Source organism: Eumetopias jubatus, unplaced genomic scaffold, assembly GCF_037043125.1.
Source record: "Eumetopias jubatus isolate StellerSeaLion01/CBP00866 unplaced genomic scaffold, mEumJub1_p1.0 scaffold_6, whole genome shotgun sequence".
NCBI lineage: Eukaryota > Metazoa > Chordata > Mammalia > Carnivora > Otariidae > Eumetopias > Eumetopias jubatus.
In genome coordinates this window covers 104,714,870-104,731,265 of record NW_028274812.1, presented here as the reverse complement: position 1 = coordinate 104,731,265, position 16,396 = coordinate 104,714,870, and the positions used below count along the sequence as shown (strand labels likewise).

Sequence of the window (16,396 nt, the reverse complement as noted above, 5' to 3'; positions counted from 1 at the left end):
AAAGTCGTTTTGCCTGAGGCCACCAACGTCGCCAGGAGCCTATTAAGTAGGAGCGAACTGCGCTTGACAATAGCTAGGGGCCTTTCCGGGACTCGCTGGGTTTCAGGTCTCCTGAAGGGCATCCAGCCCTAGGATGATGGAAGAGGGGCGTGGTGGGAGATGGGAACTGACCTCCTCGAGGTCCAATGCGACCCCACCAAAAGAGCTGTATCCAGGTGGTACCTGACTCTAACCAATCGCAAAGGGAATTACATTTAACGCGGCTCCGGCAGCCAATCCGAGCACACGTCTCAGCCTCCGCCGCCCGCCGGGTCCCAGCCGGCTGGCAGCAGGTTCCGCAGTCGCGCGCCGGGCGGCTGCGCACACTCCAGAGCGCCCCCAACAAAGCGGTTCTCTGGGAGGTTGGGGCTGTTATCCGCGGCGGGGGCGCCTGCTATTGCGCAGGCGCCTCAGGAAGATCTCTGCCTCGCGCGTGTCCTTTCGGGTCTGCCTCGCCCCCAGGGCCCACGAGCGCGGGATTCCGCCAGTGCTGAGTTCCGCGCGCCGGCCGCAGCGGGTGAGTGTGAGCCTCGCGCGGCCGGCCTTCCGGAGGGAGATGCCACCCCCTCCTCGGTCGCCTGGGGCTGTGACACTAGAGGTGATGAGAACCCCCCCTCCCCCAGCGCCTGGGGCGCCGGCGGGTCGTCCGCGAAAGGGACCCGGCGGCGCCGGGAGAGGGCTGGGCTGGGAGAGGCGGAGGGCGGTGTGGGGGGAGGAAAGAGCAGTTGGCAGGTGGTTTGGGGTGGGGGGAGGCCGTGCTGTGAAGGGTGGGGAGGGCAGTGGGCTGACGGCGGCGGGGGGGCGGAGGTGGGCGGGGGGGGTGGGCTGTTTGCCACCACTGAATATTAGATCGGAGTTCATGGCAATTACATAATCAAATTTAAGAACTAATTTCCTAGAAAACCAAACAGCAAAGATAACATTTAAGTGCTTTTTATAGGCTGGACACCATATTAAGCCCTTGACAAACAGTGTTTCCTTTTCTCGGTATAGCAACCCTGTGAGATAATAACGTCCCATTATGCAGATGAGGAAATTCAGGCTCCGAGAAGTGAGGAGACGTGTTCCACATTGTACAGCTGGTGACAGGCAGATGCAGGTTTATACTAGGGCCGACTCCAGAGTGGTTTTGCCTACTAATGTGATCTGCTGGACCTAAGCCTGCAAACTTGCTCAGTGTTATAGGAAGTCAGGGGCTCGTTTTAATGTCATGGTTTTCTTTTCTTTCTTCCTTTTTTCCCCCAGAGGTTGTTCCAGGCTATTTTAAGGAAATTAAGCTCGTTTGAAAGCAAAGAGGAGATATTTTATGTATTTTAGCTTAGCTACAAAATATAATTTGGGAGAAATTTTGATGAAAACTCAAGAAGTACCTGAGGGGTTATATTTTACTATGTAGAAGGTAAGATAGTTTTGAAGATACTAGAAAATTTTATGCGCACTTAAAAATGGGAGAATTATTTAGAATCCCAGAATTTTTAGGACTGAGAAAGTCTTCTAGTTTTTTTTCCTTAGAACAATAAGAAAATAATAATCCAGAGGAAATCAAGGTTTCCCATGTCCGCAGACAATGCTATTTTATTTTAAAGCTGTATAAAAGTTTCATTATAAATATTTATGAAGTCTTTAGGGCTTTTGTATTACAAAGCAGATGGCCAGCTAATGGTGACAAATATCTTTCACCATTTCCTGTAACTGCTATACTCTCCCAGCTTCACCTGGGCTAAGAATGCCAGTGGGAATTGCCTGACATGCATTCCATCCAGGTAGAAACAGTCATCCCACTCGCGGTAGAGCATGTTTTGTCCCCTGAGTGGAAGATGACTACCTACTACTTCTGGTGGCTGTTGGGATATTTGGATGTAGTCCAGATGCTTTTTTTTTTTGTCTCTTCCCTCCACTATTTTTTTTTTTTTGGTTTGAAAAATTAACAGAATTTTTCTCAAAGTTTAGTCATATAACAATTAGTGATTTTACTTCCTTGAAAACTACTTGAGAACTTTTCACTGGTATTTTTTTTATCGATTAACACCCCCTGTTAGGGGCACCTGGGTGGCTCAGTCCTTAAGCATCTGCCTTCTGCTCAGGTCTTGATCCCAGGGCCCCTGGGATCAAGCCCCGCATCCTTCTCCCTGCTCCGCGGGAAGCCTACTTCTCCATCTCCTACTCCCCCTGCTTGTGTTCCTGCTCTCACTCTCTCTCTCTCTCTCTGTCAAATAAATAAATAAAATCTTTAAAAAACAACAACAACAGCACCCCCTGTTTGAATGAAACAATGCAGTAGACGTAGATAGAGGCATTGCTAATGAACATGTTGTCGTAGGAAAAGTTTCGGTAATCATTTGGAGTTTATTACTAGTCTTGTTAACTGGCTGTTAATAGACTTGTGAACTTGTTGGGGGCATGAATTCGTAAGTGCGTAGTAAAGCTACTAAATTGCTTTCTGAGCTTGGCCAGTCACTGGACTTCAGCTCTATCATATGTAAAAAGGGGTTGGACTAAATTATTTCTAATTATTTTAAGGTTGCACAGTAATATTCTGCCTGTCATAGTTCAGACTTTTTGCTAACAAAGCAGCTTTGTAACGAAAATGGATAAAAAGAAACTAAACTTGAGGGCTTGTTCTGTAACACTATATGCATCCCCATTTCACAAACACCAAAACTAAGTCTGGGAGAAGTTAGATCTGCTTACAATTGCCCATCGACTAAATGTGAGCTTAAGTTCTGGGACTTACTTCACATTTAGCGTGAAATGTAAATGTGAAATTTCTCTGATTTCAGGGCCTATAATCTTTCTGCTCTGTGCTGCTCTGTCTAGGGCATAAGGATCCTAACAGTGTGCTAATGCATTCCTGAACCCCAGGATAAATAGCATATGTAATTGAACATCATTTTCACTCAAGATTTAGGGAAGAAATATTTTGATTTATATGTATTCTGAGAGAGGGTCAGACACAGGTTTTTGTTTGGCTATAGTTTTTGCATTTGGAAGGTGTTATAAAACATTTTCATGTTAAAACACCCAAGTCTATTATGGAATATAAATTTCATATAATTTTGGGAGTAAATTGAGACATCAAAGATGTTTCCTGTTTTGTTTTTTTAAAGATTTTATTTATTTGAGAGAGAGAATGAGATAGAGCATGAGAGGGGGGAGGGTCAGAGGGAGAAGCAGACTCCCTGCTGAGCAGGGAGCCCGATGTGGGACTCGATCCCGGGACTCCAGGATCATGACCTGAGCCAAAGGCAGTCGCTTAACCAACTGAGCCACCCAGGCGCCCTGTTTCCTGTTTTTTGGCAGGGCATTTCAGATGCTTTTAAGATTACAATTTTATTCCCTCTTTTTGTTGTTGTTAGTATAATAACTTTATTGAGATATAATTCACACTCTATCCAGTTCACACACTTAAAGTGTACAGTTATATGGAATCATGGAACCATCACCACAGTCAATATGAGAACATTTTCATCTCCCCAGAAACAAACCTCATACCATTGGCATTTACTCCCCATTTCTCCCAGCCCTTTGCCCGAGCACTACCAGTGTACTTCCATCTCTAATAGATTTGCCTGTCTTAGGCATTTCATCTAAAGAGTCATAGGGTAAGAGATCTTTTGTGATTGCCTTCTTTCACTTAGCAAAATGTGTCAGGGTTTATCCACTTGTAGTGTCTGTTAACACTTCATTCCTTTTTATGGTCAAATAATATTCCACGGTATGGATAGACCACATTTTATTTGTCCATTTTTCATCACCTGATGGGCATTTGAGTTGTTTCCATTTCTTGGCCCTTAAAAACAATGCTGCTGTGAACATTTGTGTGTATAAGTTTTATTTAGTGTGAGCATCTGTTTTAATTTCTCTTGGACATATGCCTAGTAGTTGAATTTCTGGGTAATATGGTGACTCTGTTTAAACTTTTAAAGATCTGCCAGAATGTTTTCCAGGTGGCTCTCGCATTTTACATTCTCACCAGCACTGTATAAATGTTCCAGTTCTCTTTGCACCCTCCCTAACTCTTGTTCTTATCGGTCTTTTTTATTCTCTCCATCCTCCTGGGTCTGAAGTGGTATTTCATTGTGGTTTTGATTTGCATTTCCCTGATGATGTTGAACATCTTTTCATGTGCTTACTTGCCACCTGTTAAAGATTAACAGGAGAAAGGTCTTTTCAGAGCCTTTGCTCGTTTTTTAATTGGATTGTTTGACTTTTTATTTTTAAGTTGCTACAATTTTTTATATATTCTAATTATAAATCACTTATCAGACAATTTCCAAATATTTTCTCGCATTTTGTGGGTTGTCTTTTCTCTTTCTTCATGGTATCCTTTAAAACACAAAGGTTTTTAGTCTCAATGAAGTCCAATTTCTTTATTTCTTTTTTTTTTTTTTTTGGTTGCCTGTGCTTTTACTGCTGTACCTAAGAAGGCTTTGCCTAACTCAAGGTCATGAAGATTTACTTCTATATTTTCTTCTAAGAGTTTTATAGTTTTAGCTCTAAATTTTGGTCCATCAGCCATTTGTAGTTAATTTTGGTGCATAGTATGAGATGAGGGGTCCAAATTCATTCTCTGGCATGTGGATTTACAACTGTCCAGGCATCATTTTTGAATTGATTTGGTACCCCTCTGTTCTTAGAGATAAATTTGTTGAAAAAGGTTTGGCTATCGTGTTAGAAACAAGACTTACTGGTGTATGGCTCTCAAACACAGCGTTACAAAGAAGTTTTGGTCTTATAGAACAGAGTTCATTCACCCTTATCTTTGTTCTTTCAGGATGACAGCCTGATTCATTACTTTATTTATGCCCCAATTGTGAGTATGACAGATTTGAAAAGTGTAAAGCCCTCATGGCACATTCATACATTTTTGTGGTATAATCTTCGTTATATTAGATATGTATTGAGTGATTTAAAAAAAATAAAAGCGTGTTTGGGCAAGACTTCATGTGCGGGAGGTAACTTCAGGATGTTTGGGAGCACAAACTATTACTGAAGAGCTGTTATAGGTCACCTATAAGTCACTCAGATAAATGCCCGTTATCTTTTACACGTCTTTGTAATATATTTGAGGCAGATGGCGATGATGAAAGATGGTAAAGGAGAGCACGGTTGGCGATGATTTCTGTAACTCTTTCACAGTAATGTGTATGTGGGTTCGGCCTGGGTACCGCAGGGGTTTGACTGCCAGGCTGAAGTGTTTGTGTAGGCAAGGGGACTCTGTGAACATTTTTTTCTAGAGGAGTGTTATGAACAGAGCTCCACCCAGGAAGATTAAGTTGGGAGCAGATATTAGGTAACAAAGGGGAGGGTGAATAAGGTGGGAAGGTCAGGTAAGAGACAGAAGCGCTCCCACGGGAGGTATTAAGGGCCTTTAGAAGTACGGCAGCAGCAGCAGAGATGGAAAGAATGGGGAGCTGTTCAAAAGGCAGGTTCCTGGCTTCTCCTCTAGCCTGACTGAGTCAGAATTTCCTAGGTGTACAGACTGGGCCGCTGCACTTGTAACCAGCTCCCCTCAGTGATTTTTCTGTCTACTGTGCTGTGGTAGGTGATATGCAAATAGAATCAATGAGGCTGGCACGGATGGTTTGCTCAGGGCAGCTCTGGTGTGAGAGAATGGGGAAGCTGTTTTAAAGGCTGGGGAACGAAGGAAAGGAGAAAGATTTGGAGGTGCAGAGAATGCATTCAGTTTGACATACATCAGGCTTGCCTTGCCCGCAGAATAGTTTGTGCGGTGGAATTGGTGGGGAATGTAAACTGGTTGCTGAGGAGGGAAAGAGCCAGGGCAGTACATGAAGACAGTTTGTGGCATGCCTGGGTGGCTCAGTTGGTTAAGCGGCTGTTTTCGGCTCAGGTCATGATCCCGGGGTCCTGGGATCGAGCCCCGCATCGGGCTCCCTGCTCCGCGGGGAGCCTGCTTCTCCCTCTCCCTCTGCCTGCCGCTCCCCCTGCTTGTGCTCTCTCTATCTCTCTGTCAAATAAAAAAAATAAAATCTTTAAAAAAAAAGACAGTTTGTACAAAATAGATTTATGGGTAGCTTTAAGATACGGTACCACCGATTTGCTGTTTCAGTCTACTCTTACTGGAAACAAATACTTGTGTACTCAGAAAACAGGGAAGCAGCTCAGTCCCAGCTTTCCTGGAGACCAGTGTGGCCTCCTCACAGGTTGTCCCGTTGCTGGAGCCCAGGGCAGTAGCCTGCATACTGTTGCCGTGTGACTGAACTCACACTGACCGACTGAGGGAGGAGGGGAGTTGTGCGTGGACACTAGGTTGGGGGCACCAAATACTGAATGAGAAGAGAAATGCCGTTCTCTGTCTCGATCCTTGAGAGTTGATATTGCGGAGCCATGGCTGGGACCGTGTCTGTACAGTGTGTCTCCTGTACCAAACAGCACTGGTACTGTTCTCTTTGGAGAGCTGATTTGATTTTGTTATTCCGTCCTGTTTTGGGTTTCATGGATGGCATCAGCAACAGATGATGCATGCACCACACTCAGAAGACAGCCCGTCTCAGGTTAAAATGTAGACTTTTCAGACCCAAAGACTCTCACAAACAAGATTCTGTGCCTTTGGTCTTCCCAATTTGAAGTTCCTAGTTCTGAGATGGTCCCAGCTTCAGTCAGCAGATGTTTGAATGACTGCGTACACACAGGTCATCTAGCTGGTATGTTTGAAGGAAAGAAAGTCTCTGCCTTCAAGTAATTGTGGTTTAGTTGGGAGAAAGAAGAACACACAGTAAATGGCTCCTGAACTTAATCATCATGTCAGTTAGCTTGTGGCTGCTTCTGTCTGGGACCTCAAGGTGCAAACCCCCCACGGCCATACCTTGGGTCTTCTTACTCTGAGATAATGAATTCACTCACCTCACTCTGACTACAGCCTCACATCCTTGCAACTTCCCTCAGAACCTCTCTACTTCACAATCTGTATCAGTTTGAGCTTAGATGCTGTAGTTCAGATTTTAGTCACTCCCTAGTCAGGATCTTGAACTGCCTTTGTTATACTTCAGTTTCTCACAGAGTCTCAAGTGCAGGCACGATCAGCTGCCAGTTTTGTTCAGGCCTGTGCCAGGGCCTCTAAATTGCTAGAGAAAACCAGTCAACAGTGTCACTAAAAATTCAGCTTTGACCACCCATCCTCCTGTTGCCCTGTACGCTCTCCCATTCTCCATGTTGGCCGTTTCAGACATTCTGTTTCTCAAACCCTTGAACATTTTACCATTCTCCTCTCTCTCAATAATTGCCCCTACCTTTTGCAGCACAGAGAATACAGCTCCCTTCATCTCCAACCCTCAGACCTGTTAGCTTACCTAGCTTTAGCTCCTTCTCTCCTATTACAGTGGAAGACATATCCTGTCCAACTAAAGTGGATCATCCTACCTAAATCACCTATCCTGTTTCCTGAAGGACCAAAGATGATAGAGACTGAAGGCAGGGAGATTTATTATGGGAAAGCTGTTTTTATAATCAGTGAAATGCAAAATCAGAGCTCTAAGCCTGGGCTATTAGGTAAACTAGTTATGTCCTTGATAGTAAAGAGGAAGTTTAAGGGATATGGTGAAGTTCATTTCAACAGCTGTTGGATTTCTTCAGAAGTCATTGTGGCAGCCAAGTCCCTGTAGGCTTTGTCTGTCAACCTCCTGTAAATACTGGGTATGTATAGATTAAGGTGGGATCTTTTTCTTAGGTAATATTTATTTCTTACCCCCCTTTTTCATGCCAGTATCTCCAACAGGAGCTGGTGGTGAGTCAGCATGGTAGAATTTCCACCACCTATTTCTGTGGCTTAAAAGGAATATAGGTTACCAGTCGTTAAACTAGAAAAAGAATCTCCCTCTCTGGAGCCTCTGAAGGCCTGGAAGGATCATTTTTCTTTCTTCATCTGTTCTTATTAAGTTTTTTTTTAAAGATTGTCTTTTTAAGTAATCTCTACACCCAACATGGGTGCGAACTTATACCCTGAGATCAAGAGTTGCTTGTGCACTGACTGAACCAGCCTGGCAGCCCTGTTCTTATTAAGTCTTTAGAATAATGTCTGCTACTACAGAAAAGCAAAGCAACAAACAGGAGTATTTCTGTGGCGTATAAGAATGGCCCATACCCCCTTCAGAGCATGAAGGATGGGGCAGGACATGTATAAATAGGAAATTGGACAAGTAAAGACAATTTTTGTGTTTTTTTTCCCAATTTTAGCTTTATTCAGTTATCTTTCAGTAAATGACCTTACTTAATTTTAAGTTGATATAAAGCTGGTATATAAAAAGTTTATGAATTTTGCTTCTCTTCTCCTGATGGCTAAACTTCTGAAACTTAATCCAAATTACAACAGCACTACCACTTATGAACTGTGTTTTTATATTTTAGGAACCCTGATTGCTCTCCTTCAACACATTCATTATGAAGTTATTAGTAATACTTTTATTTTCTGGACTTATAACTGGTTGTAGAGGTAACTCTTCCCATAACCTGCCACCCAAGTTACTACTGGTATCCTTTGATGGTTTCAGAGCTGACTATCTACAGAACTATGAATTTCCTCATCTCCAGAATTTTATCAAAGAAGGAGTCCTGGTAGAGCATGTTGAAAATGTCTTTATCACAAAAACATTTCCAAACCACTACAGTATTGTGACAGGCTTGTATGAAGAAAGCCATGGCATCGTGGCTAATTCCATGTATGATGTAATCACAAAGAAACATTTTTCTGACTTTGATGACAAGGATCCTTTTTGGTGGAATGAGGCAGTACCTATTTGGGTGACCAATCAGCTTCAGGAAAACAGATCAAGTGCCGCTGCTATGTGGCCTGGAACAGACGTACCCATTCACAATACCACACCTTCCTATTTTATGAATTATAGCTCTTCAGTGTCATTTGAGGAGAGACTAAATAATATTACCATGTGGCTGATGAATTCGAACCCACCAGTTACCTTTGCAACACTCTATTGGGAAGAGCCAGATGCGAGTGGCCACAAATATGGACCCGAAGATAAAGAAAACATGTACAGAGTGTTGAAAGAAGTAGATGACCTTATTGGTGAGCTAGTCCACAAACTCAAGGTGCTAGGATTGTGGGAAGATCTCAATGTGATCATTACAAGTGATCATGGGATGACCCAGTGCTCTAAGGACAAACTGATAAACTTGGATCTCTGCATTGATCATTCAAGCTACACTCTTGTAGATTTGACTCCAGTTGCTGCTATACTTCCCAAAATAAGTAAGTAACCTTTTAGCTGAGGGATATTTGAAGGAAGCAATTGATTGAGGAGGGAGGGTTTTGTAAAAGAATACAGCCTCTGGCTTTTTGTAGTGTAGTACCATATATTCTTACTCGGAGTGCGATTATATGTTTTCCCCCTTAAGTAATAAGTCTTTAAGCAGTTAGTCTAAGGTTCATGTTCAAAGAGATTACTTCCTTGCTTTTCGATATATTTCTTAATTATTCACACTAATGGAAAAAGGAAATTTTTATCCTTAAAAAACATCTTGGATTTTTGTGTGAGGTGTACTGTTTATCTATTGATCTTAGAATTAGTAATTAGCAGCAATATGTAATTAGTTTATATTTACTTAGGAAGCTATACATGAAAATGTCCCCTTTTGTATAAAAGTCCACCAGAGAGAATCACAAAATGAAAAAGAGATATGTGAATGCTTTGAAAGGTAGGGGGGTGTGTGTGTGTGTGTGTGTGTGTCCGTCCGTCCAACAGTGTCACATAATTATTGCTCTGTTTTTTTAAGAATTAAAAGTGATTTAATAGACGACATTGTTCAGGATTTGTTTCCAGTTATTCTAGTTAGAAGTATTTTTTTTCCTTATCAGCCAATCATGACTTTTTTCCTTTACTGTTTCCTTTTTCTTCCAGATACAACAGAGGTTTATAACAAACTGAAAATCTGTAACCCTCACATGAATGTTTATCTCAAAGAAGACATTCCTGCCAGATTTCATTACCAACATAATGATCGAATTCAGCCTATTATTTTGGTTGCTGATGAAGGCTGGACAATTGTGTTAAATAAGTCATTACCAAAATGTAAGTATTTAGGATATTTCTCTTGTATTCTGGGGATAAATCACACATTGTGACATTGTTCTGTTAACGGGGTACTTTGATTTAGAGATATTAACACTGTCTAATCAGTTCACTTTTTGACTGGATTAATTCTCAGGTTTTCATTCAACAGTAATTTATAACCACAGTTTACCCTTAGATGAGGAGGGCGGGTGACCTTAAGGGCAAAGGTATAGTTTTATTTTCTTACCCACACTGCAGTTACTGTCAGTAACTTTTCAAGGTTGGTTCTCTTGATTTGTAGAAAATGAGAGAGAAGTAAAGAAACAAAATAAAAGGGGAGAGATTTGATAGTTTAAATGCTTTTTTAAATTTTGTATGTGTTAAAAAGCATTGTCCAAGTAACCCAAGGTCTTTCCCCAATGATGAAATCATTTACCTGAGTGCTCTAGCTATTTGGAACACTGGGCAAAAACCAGAACAGGTGTATCAAAACCTCTCCTAGAGCTGAGGAGATATAGAGGAGGGGAGTTACAGATTCCCCTGAACCGAAGTTTATTTATCCATATGTTAAATTCAATTTGAGTACTTTAAAAAAAACAACAACAAAAAAAACTGGTTTTGTAGTCTGTAGCAGGAGTCAGAACACTTTTTTCTGTAAAAGGCCAGATAGTAAATATGTTAGGCTTTATAGGCCAGCTGGTTTCTATCTCAGTTCTGCCTTGTCCTGGAAAAGCAGCAGTGGACATTAAACAAACTGATGTGGGAGTGTTGAAATGAAGCTTTGTTTACAAAAACAGGTAGAGGGCTGAATTTGGCCAGGGACTATAGTGTGCAGATCCTTGATCTATAGCAAATCAGAAGCTTCAGACAAGGATAAGACTAAAGGTTAATGGAATTTATATGTTATTTATACTTATATACTCACTGTTGAAAACTTAGAAAACACAGAAAAGCTTAGAAAAGAGAAAAAAATCTGTCAATACAGAGGTATGGAGTTCCCCCCTTCTAAACTTTTTTCTGTTACATATACATGTATGTTTTTACATTATTGAAATTATAAAGTCTATATAAAGTTATATATTCTGTTAATTATGTTGATCACATTCATTATTTCTTTTTTTTTGATTATTTATTTATTTGAGAGAGCGAGAATGAGAGAGAGAGCGAGAGAGAGCACATGAGAGGGGGGAGGGTCAGAGGGAGAAGCAGACTCCCTGCTGAGCAGCAGGGAGCCCGATGCGGGACGCGATCCCGGGACTCCAGGATCATGACCTGAGCCGAAGGCAGTCGTTTAACCAACTGAGCCACCCAGGCGCCCCACATTCATTATTTCTATTATGAAATATTTCAGACATGAAATTTAGGGATAATATGGCACAAACTGATATACTCACCACTCAGTCACTTGTACTTCATACGAAAGCAGGAGCTTATCAATGCAACAGGCATACACTAAAAGGGAATATTTGCCAAAATAAAGCTAAAAACTGAGAATCTGGTATTGGGGTTCTGTCCGGGACTGTCATGTTTTTCTGTGAGTTCGATTTGGAGTTAGAGGTTGGTGAAGTGGTCAGACTTCACATTGAATACAAGAACCCCTTTAGTTAACATTCTCACTTGGCCCTCCAGAGGTCGAGGGGTTCGTTCACTATCAGTAAACCAGGAGTATATAATATAATCCTGTCTCTTATCATGGGAGCAATTGATGTAGGTAAGGCTGCAGATGCACTTCTTCCCTGTTCACTGGTTTTACTCACTTCTGCTCTCCCCAGTTATTTAGGACCCTCAGCCCAGCTACTCGCTTCTGGGCACTAGTGCTCTTTGCATGCACACCGTGCTGGACATTGATGGGTGAAATGAGTGGGGCTGGCACTGACAGGTGCATCAGGTTGAGAAATAGTTTTAAACCTCGGGTCATGACCACTTGGAAAAGGGGTATATGTGTGAAATAGGGGACGTGGCTGAGTTGAACAAAACAGAAAATTTTCTTTCTGGCCCCCATCTGGTCCAACTAATCAGAATTTTAATGGATGGAAATTACACTGGCAAGAATCAGTATATTTACACTAGAAGAAGTTATTTTGTAATAGAAAGATCAGTCTTTCTTTTAGGAACTAACATAATTTTGTTCTTTTTTTCAGTAGGTGACCATGGTTATGATAATTCTTTGTCTAGTATGCATCCATTTCTAGCTGCCCACGGTCCAGCATTCCACAAAGGCTACAAACACAGCACAATTAACAGTGTGGATATTTATCCAATGATGTGCCACATCCTGGGATTAAAACCACATCCCAATAATGGAACCTTTGGTCATACTAAGTGTTTGTTAGTTGACCAGTGGTGCATTAATCTCCCGGAAGCCATTGGAATTGTTATCGGTGCCCTCTTGGTCTTAACCACGCTAACGTGCCTCATTATAATCATGCAGAATAGACTGTCCGTACCCCGTCCATTTTCCCGACTTCAGCTGCAAGAAGACGACGATGATCCTTTAATTGAGTAACATGTGCTGGAGTTTATAAAGTATCTTTGATTAGTCACAATACCAAGAATATACTCAAGAAATGGTGTTCTAACGATGAAAAATATACCTTGAAAGACAAAGAACTTAGACCAAGTATGCTAGAATTATTTTGTTTTTCCTTGTGCTTTGTTTTGGTGCATCAGCTAATACAAAAAACCCTGACCATAGTAAAAATTGCTAGTAAATCATTAGTTAACACCAACTATTTCTCTTAACTGGAAACTTTTTTTTTATGAAAAATATTGCCTCTGCCTTTTTTTTTTTTTGCAATGAAGATTTGACACATTTTTAAATAAAAATATATCAAAATTTAGTAGGCATGCTTTTCTAATAGATTTTTATATTTGTAACTGAAATAACAGAAATCTTTATGCAATTAGTGGATTTTGTGTATCAGGAAGGAAAAGTTTTCTATATTTTTATATTTAATAACTTTTAATAGAGTTTATATCCCAAGTAAACCTGTGACATAGGAGGACCTCTGTGATGGTTAATAAAATTGGTTTACCAGGCAGAACAGATCTAGCATTTGAAGAAATTATTTTAAGAAAAACTATTATAAAAAACATAACAAAGACCATGTGATACAAAGCTTGAGTCTTCACCGTTGTGTTTTTGTTAAGATTCATAAGCTATTGAAGTCAGGAAAGATATCTTTTGAAGATTTTTGCTAATAAGAAATTAAGAAAATGGAAAGAATTGCTTTTCTCTGTGCTTAATGCCATCGTGGAAGTTCCTTTGTGTGTGTGCGTGCATGCACGCAAGTGCACGTGTGCATAAGTGTGTTTGTGTGTATGAATGTGTAGACTTCCTGTGACTGACCGAGGTGGTCAGAGTGGCTGGTCTGTGGGCTGACTTCCACATTCCCACGGAATGTGGCTCTCAGCAAAGGGTATATTTGCACTTCATATTTGTTTACTTTCTTTAGTGACTCACAAGCTAAAGTCATAACTTAAGAAAGTTCCTTAGTTTTTGTTACTGAGTTTTACTTTCTCATGTTGCTATTGTAACCAGAGATATCCAAGTGCTGTTAAAAAAAAAAAAAAAATGTATGACCTGAATACGAATCTGGCTTCAGTTGGGTCAGAACGAGGAAGGGAGATTTTGATATCTACCTTTGGGACGTCTATGCCTTACTTTTTAGGCAATAAGTAGTTAAATTTAAAATGGAATTTGGTATCTTTGCATCCTTCCCACTATTCCTGTGTTAAGTGGCAGAATAAACTCTAAGCGCTGTTAACATTCTGTATGTAGCCTGAGTGCTGCCCCTGCTGTTTCTCCAGTGTTTGGTTCACAGAAGTATTTACCCTGCTCTGATTTTTTTTTTAACATACATGTTCAGAGCTAAGGATTTGTTGTGAAGAACTGCCATCCAACTTTGCTAGGTGGTACTTTCTAATAATCAAAAGTAATATGCAGAAACTGACTTGTGGCAGACAAGATTGTAACTATTAAAGGAAAAATGGGGTTCAGGAACCATCCATCAGGACCTGATGCAAGCAATTAATAGTGTGATATTTAAAGTTTTGACAGTATAAAATAAACTAGGTAACTTTTACAGATAAAAAAATTACGTACAATAAATATGCAACCCAATTAAGTGTTGATTATCTGTGATGGTAAAGAACAATGGTACTAATCATTAGACATAGAATTCATCCTATTTGGTCACTGCTCATTTTGTGATTCAAGGATTCGGTACCTATTGTTTTGGGGGTTCTTGAAAAGCATTTCTGCAGCCTGTATAAACAGTTCATGCTATTGGTCATAAGTTGACTGTATTAAGAATAGCATAGTAAATAAATGAAATAAAACCAGTAGGGTTAATTTTACTTTTTGACAAATTTTATTTCATTTTTTTTTCACATAAAAGTTATCCTAGAGGTCTTCTGAACAAAATAATAGAAAAATTTCTTTCTGTCTCAATTTCCATTTAAAAAAAGGACAGTCACATTTAACACAGTGGACACTTTTTGAAGTATCTAAAATAATAGGATATTTTATACTAGTTCAGTAGAGCTTGGTCCTTGCAGTGCTGTTTTAGTGATTACATTAGTTTGATTGGTGGTTATGAGTTTCAGAAATCTATATGTAGCATCTAGCCTGTGAGTGGATTTCATATGGGATGGAATGGGAGGGATACTCTGTCAATGTCTTAACCCTTTGAACAAGACATTTACCTATTTGTCTTGTCTTTCATTCCATTCTCAAAATATTAACTTTAATTAAAATTGTAAATTTTTTTGTATATATGCTGATGGGAGAAAACAGTATTTATTTAATCACAGAGACGTTTATATGTTATTATTTTGAACTTTATGTTAATTCATTTGTATCTTTACAAAATTATCACTGTTAAAGCCAATGAGTACACAGAAAATCCTTTAGTGAAGCCAGCTTTTTACACTGAGGTTTTGGTATGTATTTTGTTAAATAATTGGCTAATATCCTGCCATGTTTTCTAGGTGATGGAAAGTATTTGGCTCCAGGAAACATTTAACTGTTTATGACAACGATAGTCAAAGGTAATAGGAAAACTTACTGAGTGGTTTTTGTTAATTCAGTGAGTGAATTCAGAGTAAGAGCATTTACTTATAAAGGACAGTTCTGCTGTTATTAATGTGCAAGTTCTTCTGGTAAACAGCAATAGAATTCTAATATAAATTATTCCAATGCTGTGTACTGTAGGTTTTGTGTTATTGTTTCATTAAGCTTGGTATAAGAATTTAAAGATAAAATTCTTGGAACATTAAAAGATTAAAAAGGCCTTTGCATTGTTCTTGGGTGTCTCCCTCTCTTGTCCATATTTGGTAAGCTTTAAGGATGATGGCATTTAATTCCTTTTATTTGGAGGGTTTTACGTCGTTGCGAATACATAAAGTTATAAATGAAGGACAAAGATGGGAAGTATGTATTTTTTTGTCACTTCTTAAAATAGTGTGTAAATAAAATGACATGAGTATGCTTTAAAGAAATCGTATGTAGTGCCTTAAGTTGAAGTAAAATATATTTTGACTATAATGTCTGAATTCAATGATTTTGCTTATGATTAAAACATTTTATGTGAATAAAGTCTACCAAAATACTTTTACTGTAATTATTAAATATAGAACGCAATGTTAATTGATTTTTTGTCATCCTGCAAAATACACTTACTGTGATAGATGTTGACATGGCCCAATAATACTTCCAAGAATCCATGGAGGCATTCATTACAGATTTTTTAAAAACCGGGATCAAGTATAAAACATTTAACCAAATTTTTAAGACTGTGTATAAATATACAATTTAGCATGAGGACATCATTGCAAAGAAAGCCAAGATAAATTTTGCAGAGCTTCCATAACTATAATTTATTGGTGTACAGTAGAAGGGAAGAAGTTTGGAAAAAGCAGGTTACAAAACTCTAGAGGTGAGGGAGGATTATAGCATTTAAACTGTGTTTTATAAATAGCCATACTAACTGAATATAGATTCAACAAAATAGAGCAGTGTGATAAATTCATTTCCTATATTCATACTCTGAACACTGCTAGGACCTGTGGGAGAAAACAGAAAAGGTACTTTCTTTACTCTGAAGAGAGCTCTGCAGCATCTCAGAAGTGGTAAAACTTTATACCAACAAATTATGTCTACTCGTGGTTTGACTCTTGCTGCTGAAATCCTTGGGTATGGAGCCATTTTCCAGGCCACGTGGTTCTGAAGTTTTCCCCAACCTCCTGCTTCCTTGGTACCTGTACTTGGGTATCGTTAACAATCCTCCCTTCCCCCAACACACACACACACACACACACACACACACACA

The 16,396-nt window shown here is 39.8% G+C and overlaps 1 protein-coding gene across 2 annotated transcripts; it reads left to right on the top strand.

Moving 5' to 3' along the window:
* Positions 1 to 346: 346 nt before the first annotated feature.
* Positions 347 to 15,714, top strand: ENPP4 (ectonucleotide pyrophosphatase/phosphodiesterase 4). Of its 2 annotated transcripts, none has more exons than XM_028097790.2 (4): positions 347 to 556; positions 8,404 to 9,262; positions 9,912 to 10,082; positions 12,206 to 15,714. In XM_028097790.2, the coding sequence occupies exons 2-4, from the start codon at positions 8,437 to 8,439 to the stop codon at positions 12,568 to 12,570; spliced, it is 1,362 nt and encodes a 453-aa protein (XP_027953591.1). In that variant the 5' UTR covers positions 347 to 556; positions 8,404 to 8,436; the 3' UTR covers positions 12,571 to 15,714. The 2 variants fall into 2 exon arrangements, with proteins under 2 accessions (XP_027953591.1, XP_027953592.1); XM_028097791.2 differs by lacking the exon at positions 347 to 556 and adding an exon at positions 570 to 637.
* The last annotated feature ends 682 nt before the right edge of the window (positions 15,715 to 16,396 follow it).

Excerpts from the sequence above, each read along its gene's own strand:
- ENPP4 (XM_028097790.2), top strand. The coding sequence starts at position 8,437 with ATGAAGTTATTAGTAATACTTTTATTTTCTGGACTTATAACTGGTTGT. Across the intron at positions 9,263-9,911 it reads TGCTATACTTCCCAAAATAA|ATACAACAGAGGTTTATAAC; the intron begins GTAAGTAACCTT and ends TTTTTCTTCCAG. Across the intron at positions 10,083-12,205 it reads AAATAAGTCATTACCAAAAT|TAGGTGACCATGGTTATGAT; the intron begins GTAAGTATTTAG and ends TCTTTTTTTCAG.